A 21,247-nucleotide genomic window follows, 5' to 3' on the forward strand; every position below is an offset into this window, starting at 1 on the left:
AAGAGGACCTCACATCCTCCAAGATGCACTGGCATGGACCGGAGTTCTGGCCAGCCACCAATAAAATGTGGCTTCCTGTCACCATCGCTGAGCTAGGCTGGATAAGGACCTAAACGCTCCCCACAGAACGGAGGGGAGCCTGAAGCTTCATCATCACTCCAGCCAGGCACTGAGCGGGTGCTTTACACGAATCACCGCATTCATCACCATCATGGTCTCATTTAGTCGGCTCCCTGCCCCGCCCCGAGCTAATAAGGAAGATGTGGTTGCCTGGGCTCTCCCTGCTGTGACACATTGATTCACGTGACAATGCAGGGGGATCCCTTCTTGAGATAGTCGCCAATATTTATTTTCCCTCGGCTTCCACGCTCTTGTCCCCACCCCTCAGAGGGCAGCAATCACGTTTCATGATGACACAATATTCCAAGGGTTGCTTCTGAATCCTACACTGAGCTCTTGACATCCACACTAGAGTCATGGAAGGCAAGACTTCAGCAATAAGATCCAAGAATGCTGTGAGAGAAAGCACGATAGTGAGGTTGAGAGCTTGGAGGATTCAGGGGACTGGGTTTATACAAGCGACAGAGTTTGGAAGAATGCACACCTGCTTTGGGGGACTGTGAAATCTTCTTTACAATATGGGAGAAAAAGCATGAACTTGGAAAGGAGATGGATCTGGTTCAAATCCCAACTCTTCCACTTATAAGCTGGAGACCTTGAGCAGGTTGCCTAAGTTCTTAAAGATTCAGCAATAAAATTGAAAGTAAAATAGCAATGCCTACGTGGTAGGGGGTTAGGGTATTCAAGAGAATCATGTAAAATATCTTGTAGGGTGTAAAGCACCAATGTCCTTGCTCCATGGTAAGTATTCATTAGACAGTAGCTTCTATCAATGGCATTGTCAGAAAATGAAAAGAATATACGATGAAGGTAAGAAGATTGACTTTGCAGAGTGCAATGGAGAAGTAAAAGCAAGACATGCAAGTAGGACTCCTTAAATGTACACCCCGCCTGAGATGATGCTGTAAAAGCCTTGTCTCCAACACTGCTTCTACTGCTTTTTCTTGGGGACACGACTGCCCAGCTCTGAGCTAGATGTCCCCTGCCTTCTCAAAAGCTGAATTTGGCCATGTGGATAGGTTCATTTGTGCCACTTTTTGGTTATTTTTTTCCCTTTTTATTTTAAAGTTATATAGCATAGTTGAATTACAAGGCTGTGCTCATTTCTGCTGTACCACAAAGCGATTCAGTTAGACACACACACATATCCATGCTCTTCTAGACTGTTTTCCCATGGAGATGATCACAGAACACTGGGTAGAGTTCTCTGGGCTCTACCACACATCCCCACCTGCCAATCATTCCATATATCTCAATATGCATATCATTTCTGCCATATTTTATTTTATTGTTGTCTTTTCTAGGGCTGCTCCTGTGGCATATGGAGGTTCCCAGGCTAAGGGTCTAATGGGAGCTGTAGCCGCCGGCCTACACCACAGCCACAGCAATGCAGGATCCAAGCCACGTTCTGCAACCTACACCACAGCTCAGGGCAACGCTGGATCCTTAACCCACTAGGCGAGGCCAGAGATTGAACCCAAAACCTCATGGTTCCTAGTCAGATTCGTCAACCACTGAGCCACGACGGGAACTCCTCATTTGTGCCATATTTTAGATTCCACATATAGGTGATATCATGGGGTATTTGTCTTTCTCTTTCTGATGTACTTCACTTAATCTGAGAATCTCTAGTTGCATCTGTGTTGCTGACTTGCACCCACATGACCTGCCAGTTTGGAGTTAGCACATGCAAACTACTCCATTTAGAATGGATAAGCAACGAGCTCCTACTGCATAGCTCAGGAAACTCTATTCAATCTCTTGGGATTGAACATGATGAAAGACCTGTATGAGAAAAATATGTATATATAGGTATGACTGGGTCACTAGGCTATATAGCAGAAATGGCTACAGCACTGTAAATCAACTACACTCTAATAAAATTAAAATGTAGAAAAGAAGTTGGCCATGTGGCTGATCTCTCACCAATGGAATGTTAGCAAAAATGATGCATCAATTTCCACTTCACCTGACGTGCTTAAAAGAAAACTGGTGGCCCTGGGTGGCCTCTCCCCGCTTCCCATAGGCCCTAAGAGCAGCTCGCTGTAACCCTGCACATGAGGACAAGATGGCAGGTGGTGGCAGAGCAACAATGTTGGAGGAATCTGGGTCCCCCAGTGACGGCTCTACTGAGCTGCCCCACCAACCTGGGCCACACCCTTTGGGACTACTACACGAGAGAGAAGAATCTACCTCTTTCTCTTCATCCATTGGATTTGTGGGGCCTTTTGGTTCACTAGGATGGTATTTACTTTTTATTGACACAGGAGTGTTTACTGGATCTCTACTTTCTTCTCTCTCTCCATCACAATCTGAATTAAAAAGTAAAAGGGGGAACAGTTCATGTTTAAAAAAAAAATACCCAGGTTTCTCTTTTCTTTTGAAATACTCCCTAAAAAGCTGCACAGGCCCCTAGGGCTGTCTCAGCAGGCAGAAACAAGAAAGGCAGAGCAAAAGACTAGCTTCCCCAGAAGGGGAGGGCCAGGGAGGAGATGGAGAGATTTGTCTTGATAGCAAATTAGCCCCATATCGTCTGGTTCTGGGCCTCGCTGCAGAGACCCAAGGAGGGAAAAATCACATTTGAACCGGGTTCCAGTGAAGCGCAGCACTCCTGGCTGCTCCTACAGGGCTGCATATCTTCCCCGAAGCCTCCTCTCTCTAAGAGAGAAAACTGGAGAGGGGAATCCAGGAGCCTGGTCTGTTTTTGTCTTCACCCTGAGAGCTCCCAAGAGGAGGCGCTGCTGCCTTTGCCTGCGAGGGTTCTGAAACAATGCCTGGCCTGGGCTTTGCACCAAAGCTGTCCAGCTGCCCCTTTGTTGTGGCTGCAGGGAGCCCTCTATGAATGTCTTGCTGCCAATGGACCTATGAAACCTTAAGCCTTATGTCTCTTGCTTCAGGCAGTCCTGCTGGGCAGTCACCACATTCTGAAAGGCTATTAAACAAAGATGGATGGACTTTTGCTGCATCCATGGCTGGCCACAGAGCCCCCTGGATAAAAGGGCCCTGGATAGAAACCAAACTCATTCACTGTCCTTCCATGCCTCCTGCATTGCCGCTCCATACATGGGGACAGTTCTTGTCAGAAATTCCGTGTATGGCTGTGATCAGTCTCCTAGCTGGTGAAATTTTATGCAAGTAGAGGGTTTTTTGCTGTTGTCCCAGTTGCTTTTAATTGTACTTTTTAAAAATTAAAGTATAGTTGATTTTAAAGGGAGGAAATAAAGGTTAATAACTCTTCTTAATCCTACACACTTCCTTCCTATGTGCTATAGCAAAAGATCCTCTCAAAGTAGATGATGATAAGATTTGGGATCCTGTGTTAGACTGATGCACAAATTACTTCTATGCTTCCCCCTTCCCTGTATCCACACTCCTTTTATGTGACTTTGAAACTCCCCCCTCCCCCCAAAAGGAGGATCTTGCTTCCCCACCCCTGGGTTCTGAGTTCACCCATGTGATTAATGAAGGTCAGCAGTTAAGACACAAACAGAAGTTTGGAAAGTGCTTGATAGCATCTGGTTGCTCACTTGCACCTCTGCTCCCCTCATAAGAACATGTCTGGGCCACCCTCTCTGAGGACGAAAGACACTTGGCATAAAGCCAAGTCACCCCTGGCATTCTAACTAAAACCAGCCTACATCAGCCAATACCCAGCCAGCCTCAAGATACACGAGTGAACTCAGCTTAGACGAGGAGAACCTCTTGCATCAGCACATAGACCCCTGATCTCCATAAATGCTGAGCTAAACAATTTTAAGTCAGGAAATTTGAAGTTGTCTGTTACGCAGCATTACTGTGACAATAGGTGACTGATACAAACACCAATCATTCACTTACTCCCAGGACAAGCCCCAATTTCCAGGTAGGGATCCATTGTCTTCCCTACTCTTAATCCACATGGTATGGATGATATACCTCTCCATCCCTTTATCCCCTAGCCATTCCCCAATGACTACAAATAACCCGTTTCATGGCCCTTGCTGTAACACATGACAAGGCAGGCCAATCAGAGCAAAGCCTGAGATTTTTACTTAGGGAGAGAGGTCAGCGAGGTCAGTGATGCCAGCCTTCCATTTTATAGGAAAGGCAACTGGAGCTATGAGTTCAAACACACCCAACGGAGTAGAAGCAGTGCTGGATCTAAGCACGGGGCTCCTGGCTTCCACCTAGTTGATTTTTCTATTTCCCAGGACCTCTCCAGAAAAGACAACAGGATTTCCTTCAAATGCCATGCCCAGCTCCATTTAGTATTTATTAATAAAACGTATGTTGTGTGTTGATTCTGTGATGAGGGCACCCATGCAAGATGTGGAGGACATTTAGCAGGAATGGAATCTAGCTGGTTTAGCCTCAGAGGGCATGCCCTCCAACCAGTAAAATACGTATTGCCATCTTGCTGCAGCGGCATTTTTCTGCAAAGCAGAGAACTCCCTCCACTGGCTCACTTCATGTCTTATGGGTTCCCGAGGAAGCTCATCAGGATGCCTGTGCTTGCCATGTGCTTTTCCAAAGAGGCTGAACTCAGGAGCTGGTAGGATTTGATTTTTATTTAAAAAAAAAAAAATCACCTCCCTCTCCTCCACCTACTCTGTACCCTACTGCTCACCCACAAACCAATAACCCAAGTCAGAAAATTGCAAAAGCCCTAATTCCACACAGTAATGTTTTAAGGCTACTTTTAGGTGAGTCCTTTCCCAGGCTGTGTACCCGCCAACAGAACTGTAACCTATATCACACATTTTCTAGTTCCCTGTGCTTCTGTAACATCTCTTGAGTAAAGGTTTATCCACAAGCTACATCAAGTTTCTTAAAAGAAAGAACTAGGATTTATTGAGTGCCTAGCATGTACTAGACACCATTTTAGCCGTTTCACCTGCATTATCTCATTTAAACCCTCTTAAAGGTAGATGATGAGGCAATATCATTTTTTTCCATGTGACAGATAAGAACTAAGGCCCAGAGATATTGAGTAATTTGTCTGCCAAATGACTCTGCCACAGCTAATAAGTGGCAGAGCAGGGAACCAAGTCCAAGACTGTATACCTTCCAGCTATCGCCCCCAGCTCAAACCCAGGCTAAGAAAAGCTTTATTTCAGCAAACAGTGAAAGCACTCATGCTTAGAGGAAGGCTGGCCTGTGAAAATTGGTGCCCTGGGATAAATCATGTTTGTAACCAGGATTGGGTCTAGAGAAAAAGGTACGTCCAGAATTTAGAGTACATAGCGTGACTCAGGAGGTCCATTTTAAAAATGAATGGAGGAGTTCCTGTTGTGATGCAGCAGAAAGGAATCTGACTGGGAACCATGAGGTTGTGGGCTCGATCCTTGGCCTCGCTCAGTGGGTTAAGGACCCAGTGTTGCTGTGAGCTGTGGTGTAGGTCGCAGACGCGGCTTGGATCCTGCGTTACTGTGGCTCTGGTGTAGGCTGGAAGATACAGCTCTGATTGGACCCCTAGCCTGGGAGCCTCCATGTGCCATGGGTTTGGCCCTAAAAAGACAATAAAATAATAAAATAAAATAAAAACGAATGGAAAACGGGGAGTTCCCACCGTGGCACAGTGGAAATGAATCCAACTAGGAACCATGAGGTTGCAGGTTCGATCCCTGGCCATGCTCAGTGGGTTAAGGATCTGGTGTTGCCATGAGCTGTGGTGTAGGTGGCAGACACAGCTCAGATCCTGAGTTGCTGTGGCTGTGGCACAGGCTCACAGCTACAACTCTGATTAGACCCCTAGCCTGGGAACCTCCATATGCCATGGGTGTCACCCTAAAAAGAAAAATAAATAAATAAGAATGGAAAATGAGGAGTTCCCACTGTGGTGCAGCAGGATAAGAATCTGACTGCAGGGGCCCTGGGTTGCTGTGGAGGTGCAGGTTTGATCCCCAGCCCAGGGCAGAAGGTTAAAGAATCTGGCATTGCTGCAGGTGTAGCTCGGATTCAATCCCTGGCCCAGGAATTTCCATATGCCGTTGGTGTGGCAGTAAAAATGAAAATAAAAGGGAAAGAAAGAAAGAGAGGAAGAAAGAAAGAACTAAAATGAAACAAGGTAGAGGCACCCTATCCAGAGGTTCCAGGCCGTTAGGAAGAGGCATTTCCAGTGATTCTGGGTGAGGTCCTGAGGCCACTCTTTGAGTCCTGGGTCCTGGTCCTGAGGGCAATATAATGTGCTGTGTGACTGTGGACAACCTCATTTATCTCAAAAGGACTCAGTTCCCTCATGTGTAAAAGCATACACAGTGAAAAAGTCTATTTTCTTCATCAGTTCATGGAAGAGTATTATTTGCACTGTCTCATAAAATTACTCCCCCAAACCTGATGAAGTGTGGATACCAGCATCACCTCCAGAGACGAAAGTCCAGATCATGCGGGCAAGACCACCCAACCTGATTCTAGTCAGAGCCAGAGTCATGAAATCACAGCACCAGGCCAGCAGTTTCCCCAAGTTCAGGGCTCCAGTGGACTGCTGGACTAAGAGACAGGTAAGGTTCAAAGCTTCATTCTGCAAAATAATTGTATTTCCAAGTCATGCCTTCATATTGACTAGGGGAGTCCACTGGGCTTGAGGTGGTGGTGTCTTCCATCCTGGGCTATTAAACAAACAAGCCAGGAGTCCCCAGGGCTGCGCACGGGTGGAGCCAGAGTAGTGACCACTAGGGGGCGACTTGTCTGGGGAACCTCAGGTACTGAAAAATGAATCCTGCAAACTAATAAACTCTGTTTGCCATCTCCCTGCCAATACAATTATAAATCCACTATAATAGAAAAAACAAAAATCTAAAAAAAACCCACCCCAATTCCCCTCCAAAGTGAGTTATAGTCAATGCAGGTAGAAGCAGGAAACCTGTATTTTCAGGGACCTAGTTCTCTCTCTTTCCCAGCTACCCCTTCCTTTGCCTCCCCAGGAGACACCCGCCCCTCTGCCGATGCCCTGGGTCCTGGAAGCATCTGCACTCCGGATGTTAATACACGAACTGGTTTTCCCGAGAGATAAGAGATCAGATGTCAAAAGCGTTTGGGAAATAATGAGTTATCCAGAGTTTGACAGTTGGGGTTACCACAAGATTTTCCAAAGCTTGAATTTGCTCACTTGATAATAACAGTAATAATAACACCAGTTATTTATCACTTTCCACACACCAGGCACCGTGACACATGTTGCACACATCTCGTCCTCACAACAACCTAGGAGGGAGGTGTAGCAGTAACACCTCCATTTTGCAGATCAAAAAAAAAGAGGGGCTCGGAGAGGCTGAACGACTCAGAGAAGGGAACAAGAGTACACAGTGACGGGGCCACAGTCAGAACCCAGATGTGGCTGAGGCTAAGCCCATCACACCCCACATACATCTTCCTTTCAAGAAAGTGGCAGGATGTACGTTCCCCTGACCTTGTTATGATGCCTCACGTAGATTCGAGGTCTGGAGATTGAGTAGAAAACAACAGCGGAAGATCAGTGACCCTAGAGCAACCTGAGCCTGCCCTCTCTGGGACCCCCTTTCTCCTCCCCAGACAAAGCAGGATGAATGAAGGCACATTAAGCAGGACGGGTGAAATTAGCCCAGTCTGAGTAGAAAAATAGCTTCTAAGCCCTTGCTTTTGACCCATCCTGAAATATTTTTCCAAATGCATCAGACAACAACAGACTGATATAAGGACAGGGAGGCTGACTGCCTCTAAATGCTGTCACGGGAATCGTAATAGCTTTGTTTTTCACAAGGGAAGGGGAAAAAAAAAGTTTATGCCTCAAATTAGTAGGTCTGTCATGTTCCAAATTGCTTGCATTTCTAAAAATGGACATTGACATGTGAATAGTTATTATCTAATGCAAGACCCAAAACATCTGCCTCTCTCAAGGCAACAACAGGGTAATCAAGGGATTCTCCTGAGACATGGGTCTAAAGCTCTCTCTCCCAATTCTGGATATAGGATGACCCTCTCCAACTCTGCTCCCCTCCCCAGAGCTCAGAGGTTGCTTCTGAGTCTCTGAGACCCTGGTCAAACTGCCCTCTTCAGAACCCTCAACTCATAGAAAGATGCTTGGACACCCAATCAAAGGGTCTTAGTTGGAATTCCTGCCATGATGCAATGGCTCAAGAATCTGAGTACAGAGGCTGGAGACATTACAGAAGTGCAGGTTCGACCTTCAGCCTGGTACAGTGGGTTAAAGGCCTACACCAAAGCTACCGCTTAGATTCAACCCCCAGCCTGGGAACCTCTATATGCCATGGGTGGGGCCATAAAATAAAATTTAAAATTTTTTAAAAGGGTCTTAGTTTCCTAGCAAGATTTCTCTATGGCAGTGGTTTTTACTTTTTTAATGATTTTTATTTTTTCTATGATAGTTGGCTTATAGTGTTCTGCCAATTTTCTACTGTATAGCAAAGTGACCCAGTCATATACATGCATATATATACATACATATATATACCTTCTTTTTCTCACATTTATCCTCCATCATGCTCCATCACAAGTGACTAGATACAGTTCCCAGTGCTACACAGCAGGATCTCATTGCTCACCCATTCCACATGCAATAGTGTGCATCTATTAACCCAGATTCCCAGTCCAGTGGTTTTTAAAGTGTGGTCCCCAGACCAGCCGCATCAACATCACCTTGGAATCTGTTAGCCATTCAGCTCCCCAGGCCACACCCAAGGTCTAGAGAATCGGAAGCTCTGGGGTGGGGCCCAGGAATTGGGCTTTAACGACCCTCCAGAGGATGCTAATACAAGGGCCCGAGTGGCTCTCGTGTGAGCACCATGGTGGGCCCGCGGCTCCCTCGTCCCCAGTCACACGCACCCCCTGCATTCTGCAGACTCTTCATTATGCCTCTGCTACATTGTCTTCTCTTCAGCCTCCACCCACCCCAGTTTGGGTCCCCACCCACCCGGATGACTGCAAGAGCCTCCAAGTAGGGGACCCCAATGCCAGCCCACCCTCCCCTGATCCAGTTTCCCCTTGGAAACCAGAACTGCCTTTTAAGAATGCAAAATGGCTCTACCAGTATCGTACCTAGATCCCTGCAGTACCTTCTAACTTCTAGTTCAAGGTCACTAAAGAGTTTTACTTCTACCTGCTTGGATCAACTATAGCTTTGTGACCACCAAATTCAACAAAGAAGAAAACGGAGTTTCCAGGCTGTTCTGGGGGGAGAAAAAAAATCTGTTCCCATCACACCCCCATGGGAAATAATTTCAGTATTAGAGAGTCGGGCAGATATGAGTTCACACAGCAGCTCCATCATTTAGCAGCTATATGACTTGAGACAAGCAAGACCTAGCCTCGATCACACACCCGTGTCCTCATATCTAAAGGGGAAGGACAAGATACACAGCTGGTCACGGGAGAGTTCAATGATAAAATGACATAAGGGTCCCAGCCCTCTGTCTGGCGTATAGTAGGGGGTTAATAAACTATAGCTACGACCTGGGCCAGTCACCCGCCTGTCAATACACAGTCTCAAGAGGACCAACTCCGTAACTTTTGATGCTTACCATGGTAGCCAGGAAAATTGCAAATACCATTTTCTGTTTCCCCACGGCGAATCATTCCCAAGACCCAGGCCAACAATCTGATTCTGTTTATCTCTAGATATTTCAGATCATTGTGTGCCCCCCCCACTCACTCACACACACGGCAGCATTAATTTACCTTATGTTTTGCCATTTGCCTGCAGTTTTCTGAGAAAAAAACAACATCAGATGTCTTACCTGGGATGGTTTCTGTTCATGACATTTTCCTCGAGGCAACGGATATCAGGAAGCGAGGCGTAGCACAATTTTCAACAACAGTCTGGAGCACAGACACGCCATCCCAGGCATGCATGTGCGTGGGCACACACACACACACACACACACACACACACACACACACACACACAACACCTACACACCAGAACTCAGAGGGACCTACAGGTCCACTCAACGCGGACACACGTGTGCACTGGGTCACACACGGACACTGGGACTCTCTGTGCCTTCATGGATTAACGTCAAATCCAACAACACCTGGACAAAAGAGCCAGAAAAAGCCATACAGTACCTTTTGGTGACTTAAGTGTCGCCACTGCCCAGTCACCCTCAGAACTTCCTAAAAAATAACAATGGAGAGATGCTGATCTGTGCACCGGCTTTTCAGGTGTGCTGTGCCCTCTCACCCACGTGCTGCTTCTGGTGCCCCAGCTGCAGCCTCCAAGGGGGGCAGGTCCCAGGAGACCTGGGCACAGGGCGAGGAACTAAATGCACAACTGCGATTATATGAACATGTCTCTCTGCAAAGCCATGAAACATGATCACAGCAATGCCCAACACAGGATCAAAAGAAGTTCTCCCCAAAAAAGGCCTAGATGTTTTCAGGGAGACAGAGATTTCTCAGGTGGTGGATCTGGCCCTGAATTTCAACCCTCTAAGAAAGAAAGGAAAGTTTTAAGTTACATGAGGTTGCTTTGCTGGTAACAATGCTCTGTTGACAAGAGATCATTTTGATCCTCCTTTACTGTGATTCTTCCGTTAAAGGCGGGGTGGCGGGGGGGGGGGGGAGTGTGCATTATCAGTTACAAATGCAAGGTCGGGGCAGGCTGTGCTGACTGCAACTTTAAATGCTGGGTGGCAGGCCAGTTAGGGTGGAGATCTCCCTACCACAGTGCCTAACAACAGTCTGTTTGACAAACGTTGAATGAATGAATGAATTCAAGGTTCTCCAGGGAGTCACTTTTCCTAAAGGAAAGAAATTCTCTTCAACGCTAAGGGGATCAAGTCTGTTATCTGAGCATCCCATAACGCCTGGAGTTTTGACTATAAATCGGTTTCCATTTCTGATGTCCTGGATGAGCCCTGGGGGACTCTCCTATTATGAGCAGAACACCAGAGTGACCCTTTCATAAACGATGGTGAGAATGACTGGGGCTCCTCCCTACCCCGGTTCTTCTCTGTAAGACTGGGTTTTACTCAAAGCGGGGCAAACCTGCCCAGGTGCCTGGGCTGCAGCCTCTTCCCATTGGCTGGTGGCCCGACCAATCAGCATGCGCTACGAGCCCGCTTTTCCTCTCTTAGGAATCTACCTGGAAAAACGAAGTCCTCAACATCTCCGCAAATTTCCAGAGATCTATCAGACTGCCAGCTGGGAGGAGACACAGGGAACAGTCTGTGATCGGAATGATTACAGAGCACAGATCCGGCCCCATTTAAACATTTCCGGTTGGCCTCCCGGCCGTGCCAAACGATGCTCAAATTGCCACGTTCCCCTGCAGATATGAACTCTAGACCCTCATCACTCACAGCAGAGGGAAAATTGGACTGGCAGGCGAAGAGTGACGAAGTTAAAATTAAGTGGGCCCTGCCGGGGACTCCTTGATGTTTCTTCTCCCTCTGAGCCAGGGTCATTGACAGCTGGAAACAGTGATGCGGCCCCAGGTCTTCCTGTGTGGGTGGATACGAGCCTGACGTAGTCGCTGAATCACTGGACCCAAGGAAGCCGTCTTGCCCCCAAGTCCAACCGCCACCGGTGGCCTTGAAGGCAGGAAACACTGGGTGGTCACTCCATCCCTGCTCCCGAAGACAGGGCAAGGCGGTCACCAGTTTTGTTTCATAAACCCAGTGCTGATAATGGCATTTAATAAGAGGGTACACAAGATACCAAATACATGGTTAAGGGCCCCTAAAGGGCCGGGTGACACTAGCGGACATTAGATAAAATAGGTGTTGAGTGAAAAAGTAAATGCTTATCTAAAGAGGCCGGCCCCGAGGCACGGAAAGAAAGAAAAATGAAACTTCTGGGAGATGGAACGATTTCTTATCCTTCCTGGGATGTGGATTATGCTACTGTGTGCCTATTTCAACAGTCCCACTATTGTAAAATTATGATCTACATATTATACTATATATGTTAAATTATACTTCAAATACAGCATACCTTAAACATGTTATACCTCAGTTATACTTAGCATCATGAGGAAATTTTTACTTTCAAACAAACAAACAAAAAATCCCCTAGTTAAGTCCTCTCCCTACAAAAGAGGAGAATGGGCATCTTCAGTTAATTTTTTTTGTGGGGGAGGGGGTGCTGGTTATATCCTTCTGGTGCTAGAAGTTGCTCTGTGGGCAGCAGCATCATTTCGTGGGAAGAAGATGGGCTGAATCAGGCTATTGCAAATATGACCCTAGGCTCTTCGGGTGTAACTGGGAAAATTAACTCTATTGAGCCTCAGCTTCCTCATTTTTGGAACGGAACCCTCCCTCAGAGGTGTACTGTTTGGGAATTCAAACTCCCTTTCCTAACTTAAAAGCAAAACTAAACAAACACCCATCAGAGGTTAATTCACAGTTGAGGGGCTTATGCGTCACTTAGGGTATTCACATTTGATTTCTCCATGTGGACTTGGGATATTCCTAATGGCATGTTCATCACTGTATCAGCGTATTTGGAGATTCAAGGCAAAACATGACCAACACACAACTCTGGTCTGGAGACTTTCATATGTGGTAGTTTTGGGTGAGGGCTGGCGATGTACCAGGCTAAGCACCTCCTCTGCACTGTATCAGTGAATCTTCCCAATAAACCTGAGTCGTGTGTTTTTATTATCTCCATTTTACATATGGGGAAACTGAGACCTGAGGAGGTTGAGTCATTTTTGCAATAAATGTATGAACTCGATCATTTTTTTTTTTCATCTTTTGTCTTTTTAGGGCCACACCCATGGCATATGGAGGTTCCCAGGCTAAGGGTCGAATTGGAGCTACAGCTGCTAGCCTACACCACAGCCACAGCAATGCAGGATCCGAGCCACGCCTGCAATGAATGGAACACACTTGGTTCATGCTTCCGTGGGACCTACGATCAAGGGACACCAGATCAAAGGTTTGGAGAATGAGTGAATGAATGAATGAAACAATAAATAATTCAACTCCATCTCTCCTTCTTGTCCAGAATAGAATGAGGTGTAACTGCCTACATTTCCCTAGTGTGTGCTAATCTTTTACCAATAACTGGGCAGTGAATCCCTTGGGAACAGAGACTGTTCTGTAGCCCCATGCTATATTGGGCCAGGAGTTACAGTCCCAAATCTATGAATTATAGAGAGAAAAGAGCTCTCTTTAAACACAAATGATGGGGGCTTGGGGTGAGTAAATGCAAACTATTGCACTTGGAGTGGATAAGCAGAGGGAACTCTATCTAGTTACTTGTGATGGAACACGAAGGAGGATAATGTTTGAAAGAGCATGTATATATAGGTATGACTGGGTCACTTTGCTGTACAACAAAAATTGACAGAACATTGCAAATCAACTGTAATAAAAAATTTTTTAAAAACATGAATGAATGTGATTTCAACAAGCAAACAACAATAAAAGAAGAGAAAATAAAATAAGATAGAAATGAAATGAAATGATGAAATGAAGTGAAATAGAAGGGAAAGGAAGAATTTATCTCAGGAACTATCAACAACTCCCACCCTTGTCTCCCCAGAGTTGACAGTGAATGAATGGAACATAATCAATGACCCACAGGTATTCTGGTAGCTAGAATTAGTAGAATTGTTTAATTTTATAATTTTAAAATTAGAGTGGAGCTGGGAAACTAGAGTTCAGCTTCCTCGTTTTCACATGAGGAAGCCGAGGTCAGAGGGTTTTGGTGGCTGGCTCAAACCCACTTGATGTTCAGAATATTAAAGCCTCCAAGAGAACTGTTATTTTCCAGAAATATTTTTGAACTTGGCAGTTAACCCTAAAGGCTGTCCAAGACTCCCCTTATTTACTGAATTGAAATTTTTAGCAAATGACTCTGGTTATCAGAGACTGCAGAGCTTTCAACAGCAAACCATTTTTTAAACAACTTCTCTCCTGGGTGGTAATGACTTTATTAACGAAATGCATTTCGTCATTCACACCATGGTCACATGATGCCTGAATAAAGAATCCTTGAAAGAGCGTTTATCACGGGATTTGCATTTCATTTGCGCGGGCAGAATCTGGACTCCTGGGTAACCACTGGGTCAGGCAGTCCCCCAGTCTTCCCCCTTGCTGGACCTCACAAGAGCATCACAAGATCATCCGTGACTCAGATAAAGCCTGTGAACTTGAACTCCCATAACAGTCAGAAAAGAAGGACAGAGAAGAAAGGGGCACATCAACCATATCTAGGATTGGGGAGGGTTCTCCAAGCGAGATCCTTCAGGGGTTTAGGAGATATGGGGGTGCTCCCTTCCAAGTAAGCTGGTCTTCGATGCTTGTCAAAGACAAGCTCATTCATTCATTCATTCAACAAACATGTCAGGAGTTCCCGCTTTGTGGAAGCAACGGTTACTCAAGGAGTGTCAAATGAACTTTCAGACTGCAAATTTAATTCCAAATCCGTTGCAAATATTTGCTATACAAAGGAGCCTTGTGTCAATCCTGAACAGGATAAGGAAACACTGTTGGAAAAGCCGTTTATGGTTCACCCAGAGAGCCACTGGGTGTGGAGGGGGAATAAGACATGGGCCTTAAGTGGAAGAAGTCAATTGTTTTGGGTAATGGGACCAGTTCAAAAAAGAAAAAGACATCTGGGTGGATTTTTTTAATGCCCAAATAAGAATTAAATACAACAATAGACACTCTTCATCACTTAAATGCAAAAGGCTCAGGAAGGGAGATGGACCACCAAATAGCCTATGAAGCCTTCTGCAGTTACATCAGCACAGATGCCCTGACTCTTTCTTTCCTAGGCAATGGCCCTCATCCCTTCCTAGCAATACCTGAGTCTATTTGAACATGCTTAGGATGCATGTGCTTTGCAGATACATAATACCGAATAGAGGGAGCCTGTGGTCAGGAGTGCAGACAGGGGGTGTGGTGGGTGGAGAAATTCAACAGGAAACAGGGGTGACTGGTATGTAAGGCCTTCCAAGGCTTGGGATTTAGGAAGCACAACCTGTGTCCTCAGTATTAAAAACATCTCTCACTCCTTCTTCAAACGATTCCACTGGAAGTCGTGAGAGACCAGGGAGTATGAATTCCTAGCCAGAGCCTTCTGGTTCAGATGCTAAGCTCCCAGTGTGTGCCTGGCCCTCTGCTGGGGATCAAGGTGCTTGTTTCATGACTCTGACGATCGTCGACCATGGTTCCTACCGCAGCCTAGACAGGTGGTTGTGTCTTTTCCGCCCTTCATTTGTAATGGAATTTGGGTATTTCATACTGGAATTGATCAGCATGTGTCTCCCATCCCATCTCCACGAGGAGATTGGCGGCGGGGGAAGAGAACAGGCTGAGAAGCTGATAGGAAAAGAAAGCACGGTCTGGCCTGTCCCAAAGTGTGGCTTTGCCGTGGGTGCTGCTTCCATCCTGTAGAATGCGGCTATGAGTTCAGGGGCGTAGGTCACTGTCAGGGTCACTGTCACACTCCCTCATGTACTAAGAGGGGAATGGGGTGAACCCTCCCACAGGGCTGTGGGAGGGTAGCAGCAGGAGCAGAGGTTGCCCATAGGCTACCTGATTTGGGGCAAGTTAAAGTAGCCTCCTTGAGTCTCAGTTTTCCTAATCTGAAAATTGGGGCAATAGTTGTATCTTCCTCTTTGGGTCACTGTGTTTAGAAAAGGGTGAACACAATGTCTCACACTTGACAAGAATTCAGCTGATAGGAGCTCCAGGCTGCCCACTCTTGGGCATATTTACATCTGGAAGAGCAGAAGCTGCCTGAGACAGGAATGTGCAGCCTTACCAACTTCTCCAAAAGAGGACAGACCGTGGGGATGGCAGCTGTCACCCACTAAAGGGCAGGACGTTCCTCTGGGTCCCATGTCCCAGTTCCCTGCAGATTCACCAGGGCAGATGGTCAGTGGCGAAGGGGATGAGGCATCCATGAGACCAAATGAGGATCCACTTTCTCATCCAGGAGAGAGCCCCCAGAGGCGCCCTCCCCCACACCCTGCCCCTCACAGCCAGGGAGGACTTGACCTTGACCAGGGCAGAGGGAAAGCAGCTGGGGGGCTCTGGTCCCTAGTCAACTGTATCCCAAGTAGAGAGACCCAGAATATACATATGAGAGAGAGAGGGTGAGAATGAGACAGAGAGAAAGAGACAGGGAGAGAGAGCAATAGAGAGATTTGAGAGAGAGATGATAGATGCTTGATAGATAAATAGATAGATAGATACCAGAAAGACAGAAAAAGGACTGGAAAAAAAAAGGTTGGAGATATGGAGAAAAGTAGGGGAGAAAGAGAGAACAAAACAGCCCTTACCGACTGCCTTCAAGGACGCATATTTGTTGAGCTCTTTCCCCGGCGGCTGCTGTTCGTAGGGGTTGGAGATCTGGCCCAGGCTGGGGTAGGAATGTGGGTGGCCCATCTGCTGGAGCAAAGGGGAGGTGGGCACCGCGTTGTTCATCTGGGTGGTGTCTGGAAGCGAAGAGAATAAAGGGAGATGGTCACCAAAGGGAAAGGAGCTTCTCCCACCCCACCACAGCCACATCACTAACAACCAAAATTCCCTGTCCTTTGGGGACACACAAGGGAGAGCAGCCAAGGATGTGCAGGTGTATTGGCAAGAGCCAACTCCATAGCCTTCACTGGAGAGCAGCAGAGGACGGATGAATAAAGAGCAAAGGATGCACTTAGAACGCTTCCATCATCCCCAAGTTAATATAAGGTCCTATCACTGCCGATGAGACGTTCATTATCCAAGCAATACACCTTCTGCAGCGGTCAAGGAAATGCAAGTCAGGACAACAGGGGGTGACTTCTCTGCCAAGAGATTGGCAAACTATCGAAAGGGCTGAAGAACACCAATCTGGCAAAGATGTTGGAAACTGGACAGTCTCATAAACTCATGATGGATGTCTGATGTGCCAGGTTTTCGGAAAGGTGTCTGGCAGTGTGTATGGAAATGTAAAGCGTGTGAGTATGTTGACCAAATAATACAACGTCTAAACAAACTAATCACACAACTTCAGAAATATAAGCATCAGAATGTGAGAACATTTGTTCAGAGAGGTTCTCTGCACCATTGCTTGTAAAGTGAAAAATAAAAAACCACACAGAAACAATATAGGATTTCTTAAATTATTGGACATCTGTATTATGTACATAATATATACACACATATGATGGGATATCATGCAGCTATTAAAAAAATGAGTTAAAAATCAATTAACTATCCATGTAAACTGGAGAGGGTTTCTTATGGTTTGTATTGTTATGGGGAAAAAAAAGCAAATGTGAAAGTAATGCAAATAACATAGCATTTGGTTTAAAGACAAAAGCTGTGAATATCCTTTTTATGCTGTGGTTTGCAAAGGCTGAAAAAATAGGTAAAGACACACAAAGTGAATACTGGCTACTTAGAGGGACCGGGATTCATGAGGAGAGAGATTCAAGAAGTTTTCTCTGAAGAAATATTCTTGGAGCTGCTAAGGGTTTCTGTCTTCACCTCAAGAGCAATGAGATGGACAGATTGGAGGCAAGAAGGAAATGGGAGCCACGGAGTCCAGGTGAGATAATTATGACTCAGCTTCAGGTAGGAAGCCCCGCTGCAGGTCCAGATCAACATGGTGGTAGTTGCTGGTGGTGCCTTGCAAGATCCCCTTAACCCAGCATGTGTGCCCATTTCTCAGCCATGGTGTCAACTGCTGAGAGTTCACAGCTGCCCCAACTTCTAGAAATTTATTCTGGGCTGATGGGAGCCACCATCCTGGGCTTACTCTGCTTAGTGCACCTCACCCTCAATACCCAGGGTGGGCAGCAACCAATAGCCAGCCGACATCAAGGTACCAAGACCAGCTCCTTGCCTCAAGGTGGGATAACTGTGGTACAGTGGGTGCTCCAGAGCTCCCATGGGTTGGGACAAGTTAAGAGCAGGGGTCAACAAACTTTTTCTGTAAAGGACCAGACTGTAGCTTAGGCTTTGCCAGCCACCCAGTCTCTGTGACAACTGCCCCACTCTGCCCTTATAACTAGAAAGCAGACACAGACATTATGCTCACAAATGGGCATGGCCATGTGCCAATAAAACTTTATTTACAAAAACAGGTGGCAGCCAAATTTGACCCAATGGCCGTAGTTTGACAGCTCCTAGTTCAGACTTTATCTGAAACCGAGACCCCATCCTTGTGCGGTCCCTTTATCTTTCCTATTTTGTTTCCCTCACAACCTTAGAGGGGTGTGTGGGTATATGTATGTGTGTGTTGGAGTCTCATACAACTGAACCCCTCTCTCAAGCACTGCTTCTAGACAATTCAACCCATGACATGTGTGGAGTAAGTCTAGCTTTAGAAACCACAACACTTGAATGGAAAGAGGCAGGGACACCACAGTGGAGACACAGAGATAAGGAGAGGATTTTTATCGTGGCGCATGCATGGGCCATCCCACAAGCTCGACTTCTAGTGGGAATATTGCCAAACAGAAGCCAAGTCACCCAGCCTCCGGCCAGCATCTGAGGAGGCTGCCGTGATAGCTTTTTGGCCGGAATTCAGCTTGGGCAGAAGAGTCTTAAGATTAACGAAGTAATGGCAGAAATATTGTCTCGCAGCAAGTACAGCTTTTCCTGTAGACTAGACCCCCCAAGAGTCTGACGTTTTCCTCTCCAGAACAAGCTGCTAGGGACGTCTTTCTGCTTTACTTGGGCATGTCAGGCCAGACTTGTTCTGTGCCCAAATGCTGGTGTAGTAGGAAGTGATTTTCTGTAAGTTCTCATCCTTTGCCAGCTGTGGGTTTTATATATTTTTTATTTGTGCATTTTATATATAAATATATAATCTAAATATATTTAAATATAGATCTTAAATATAAATATATAGAGACATTTACTTGGTGGACAGTTACTATTTCATGTATTCAGAACTACCAGTTCCTTTGGCACAATGTTTCATTCCCCTTTGAGTCGTTGGATGAGCGACCAATCACAGTAACTCCCTCATTTGGGGTTTTCCCAGAAGTCACTGAGTTAAGGACGTGAGTACAAGCATCTTTGGGCAGTGATGTCAGGGTGAGGGGGTGAGACAGGGAAGAGAAAGAGGCAGATAAAAACTGCGATGCTGATCAAGGGGCAACTGCGGAGAGCTGGGGTCTAACCCCACTCTGGAATTCTGGTAAATGGTGCCGAGTAATGTCTCAGAATTCAGAGGTCCTGGGGGCAAGGGAGCTCCTGAGTATTTATATGCCATCTCCCATCAGTCATTGTTTGAGGGCTGCTTCCTCAGCACTTGTAACTCTGCTATGGTCATGGGTGGCATGAGCTCTGGAGGCCAGAGAAACTCTTACTCAGAGCTATGCTAGCAGTTGGCAATCAGGCTAGTAACTCACACCTCTGGCCACAGAGTGAACACATGATCCAAATCAGACCAATCACAACACCTCCTTCTCACAGTGATTGGGCCAGAAGTGAGCATGTGATCTAGGCTGGTCCAATCAGAGCTCCTCTGTGATTTTTTTTTTTTTCCCCCTATCTGGAATCTTTGGAGTCAAGGAGCCAGGAAGTCATGAATTAAAGTGAGTCTGAACCTACCACATGGACAAAAATCTTTCTTCTTTGTGAAAGAATAAGGACAATGGAGAGCAGCAGAGGAGATCTTACGCTTTGGGGTTACTGTGTGTGGCGTTCTGATTAGTGCAATTGTTGTCTGGATTCCCTCCAGGAAGCTGGAACTGACCAGATGGGAAGTTACCCATGGGGCCTGCAGAGGGATCAAAATGGAACAGGCATTGGCCCTGAGTTTTCAACAGAGCTTCAGTAGTGATTTCAAATAGCAAATTGCCTGAGGTAGTGCATAGAGAATGCCCAAGGACATGCATAAGTTGATTAACTAATATCTTAAGGGCAGGTATTGTCCCCCCTGGAAATAGATCCCAAGCACTGGCCTGTCTAGTGAAAGAGCTGACACCACCTACATCGGCCAGTGGCATCTCTTGTTTCCTCAGTCCCAAATTCCACCCACGATGTTCAAACCCTGTAGTCCTGCCAGGGGAAATGCTAAACACTTCATTAAAGAAAAAAAAAAACAAATGTGTCGAGATGTTCCTTACCACTTGGGATAGATAGCCTTTTAGATTATTAAACAGCACACTTTGGAGTCCATTATGAAGCATTTGCTTTGGGGTGATTTCTCCCAAGTCCTGAGCTCACTCAGAGGCAGTGAGTAGTCCCTTAATGGAAGTGGGAACGACGGAGGTGGCCCACCCAAGTGAGCCCTCACAAAAGAAGCCCAGGCTGCCCAGAGTCACATTCCTGCTTTCATATTCAGAACAGCAGGAAGCAAATTTCTGGCAGTTTTAGCCATTTTGTGCTAGCTTCCAGGCATGGATTATTCAGAAATATTGAAATCCAGTCTCGGGCAGCAATCAAGAATTATTAAATAGACATTGGCGAGTGGGGTTTTTTTAAGCTTATTTTCATTGTACTGAATAGGAAGATGGACCAAGCCTGGCAACCTAGTGTCCTGGTGAGTTTTTCACACATATATCCAGTTATAAGGGGAACAAATACAGAAGAGTAGATGGGAGGTAAGCCCAGATCAGCATCCGAAAAAAAACAGGACAGTAGGGTGAGTGAAGAGAGAAGAGTGGCTGAGAGCTGGGTTATAATCTGCAAATCCTGCCAATTGAGAGAAGAACCATAAGATAGGTAGATAAATATCTGAATTGCGTATATATTTAGCTTGTATATGTGTCTATGTATGTGTATATATTTATATAAATGCACACACATAGAAAATTATTATATATTATATAGTATGTCACAATATATGAAATAGTATATTAAACCATAAATATATATTTATAGACACAGTATATATACTTTTATATAGTCATATACTTAGTATACATACTTTATATTTATATACTCAATTTATATACACATACAATACTGTATTTTATAATTACATGTTATGGTAACATAGTTATATACAGTTATATACTATGCATATATTATGATAATATATATTTTATATAGTATACATATTATATACAATTAATATTCTCATTCAATGGGGAAGAAGAGACAAATCTCTTAGGAAGAAGAATTGAAATAATTTATATAGACACTCTGTACTAAGGAGGTAGAGCATTACTCCTATATATAGTATATATGCTATGCAAAAGAAATCATTTATATAAATATATACAACATTAAAAATATATATATATGTTTTGTTTGTT

General features: G+C 45.5%; 1 protein-coding gene across 7 annotated transcripts in view; it reads right to left on the reverse strand.

The window, feature by feature from the left end:
* Positions 1-21,247, reverse strand: part of SHISA9 (shisa family member 9) — a 545,216-nt gene that overhangs the window by 250,527 nt on the left and 273,442 nt on the right. For 3 of the 7 annotated variants that reach the window (XR_014840775.1, XM_085017604.1, XM_021086587.2), the window contains exons 3-4: positions 16,334-16,489; positions 10,162-10,209 (exon numbers count right to left, since the gene is read on the reverse strand). Coding sequence is in view for 5 of the 7 variants with exons in the window: in XM_085017604.1 (XP_084873730.1) it covers positions 10,162-10,209; positions 16,334-16,489 (204 nt within the window). In the remaining 2 variants the exon portion in view is untranslated. Of the gene's footprint in view, positions 1-8,441; positions 10,128-10,161; positions 10,210-16,333; positions 16,490-21,247 lie in introns of those variants that run through there. The other 4 variants (XR_014840776.1, XM_085017601.1, XM_021086588.2 and 1 more) reach the window with 2 other exon arrangements.

Source organism: Sus scrofa, chromosome 3 (genome assembly GCF_054392235.1).
Source record: "Sus scrofa isolate SSC_HxYL_T2T_F1_AM1 chromosome 3, Sscrofa_HxYL_maternal_Yorkshire_Landrace_v2.0, whole genome shotgun sequence".
Lineage (NCBI taxonomy): Eukaryota > Metazoa > Chordata > Mammalia > Artiodactyla > Suidae > Sus > Sus scrofa.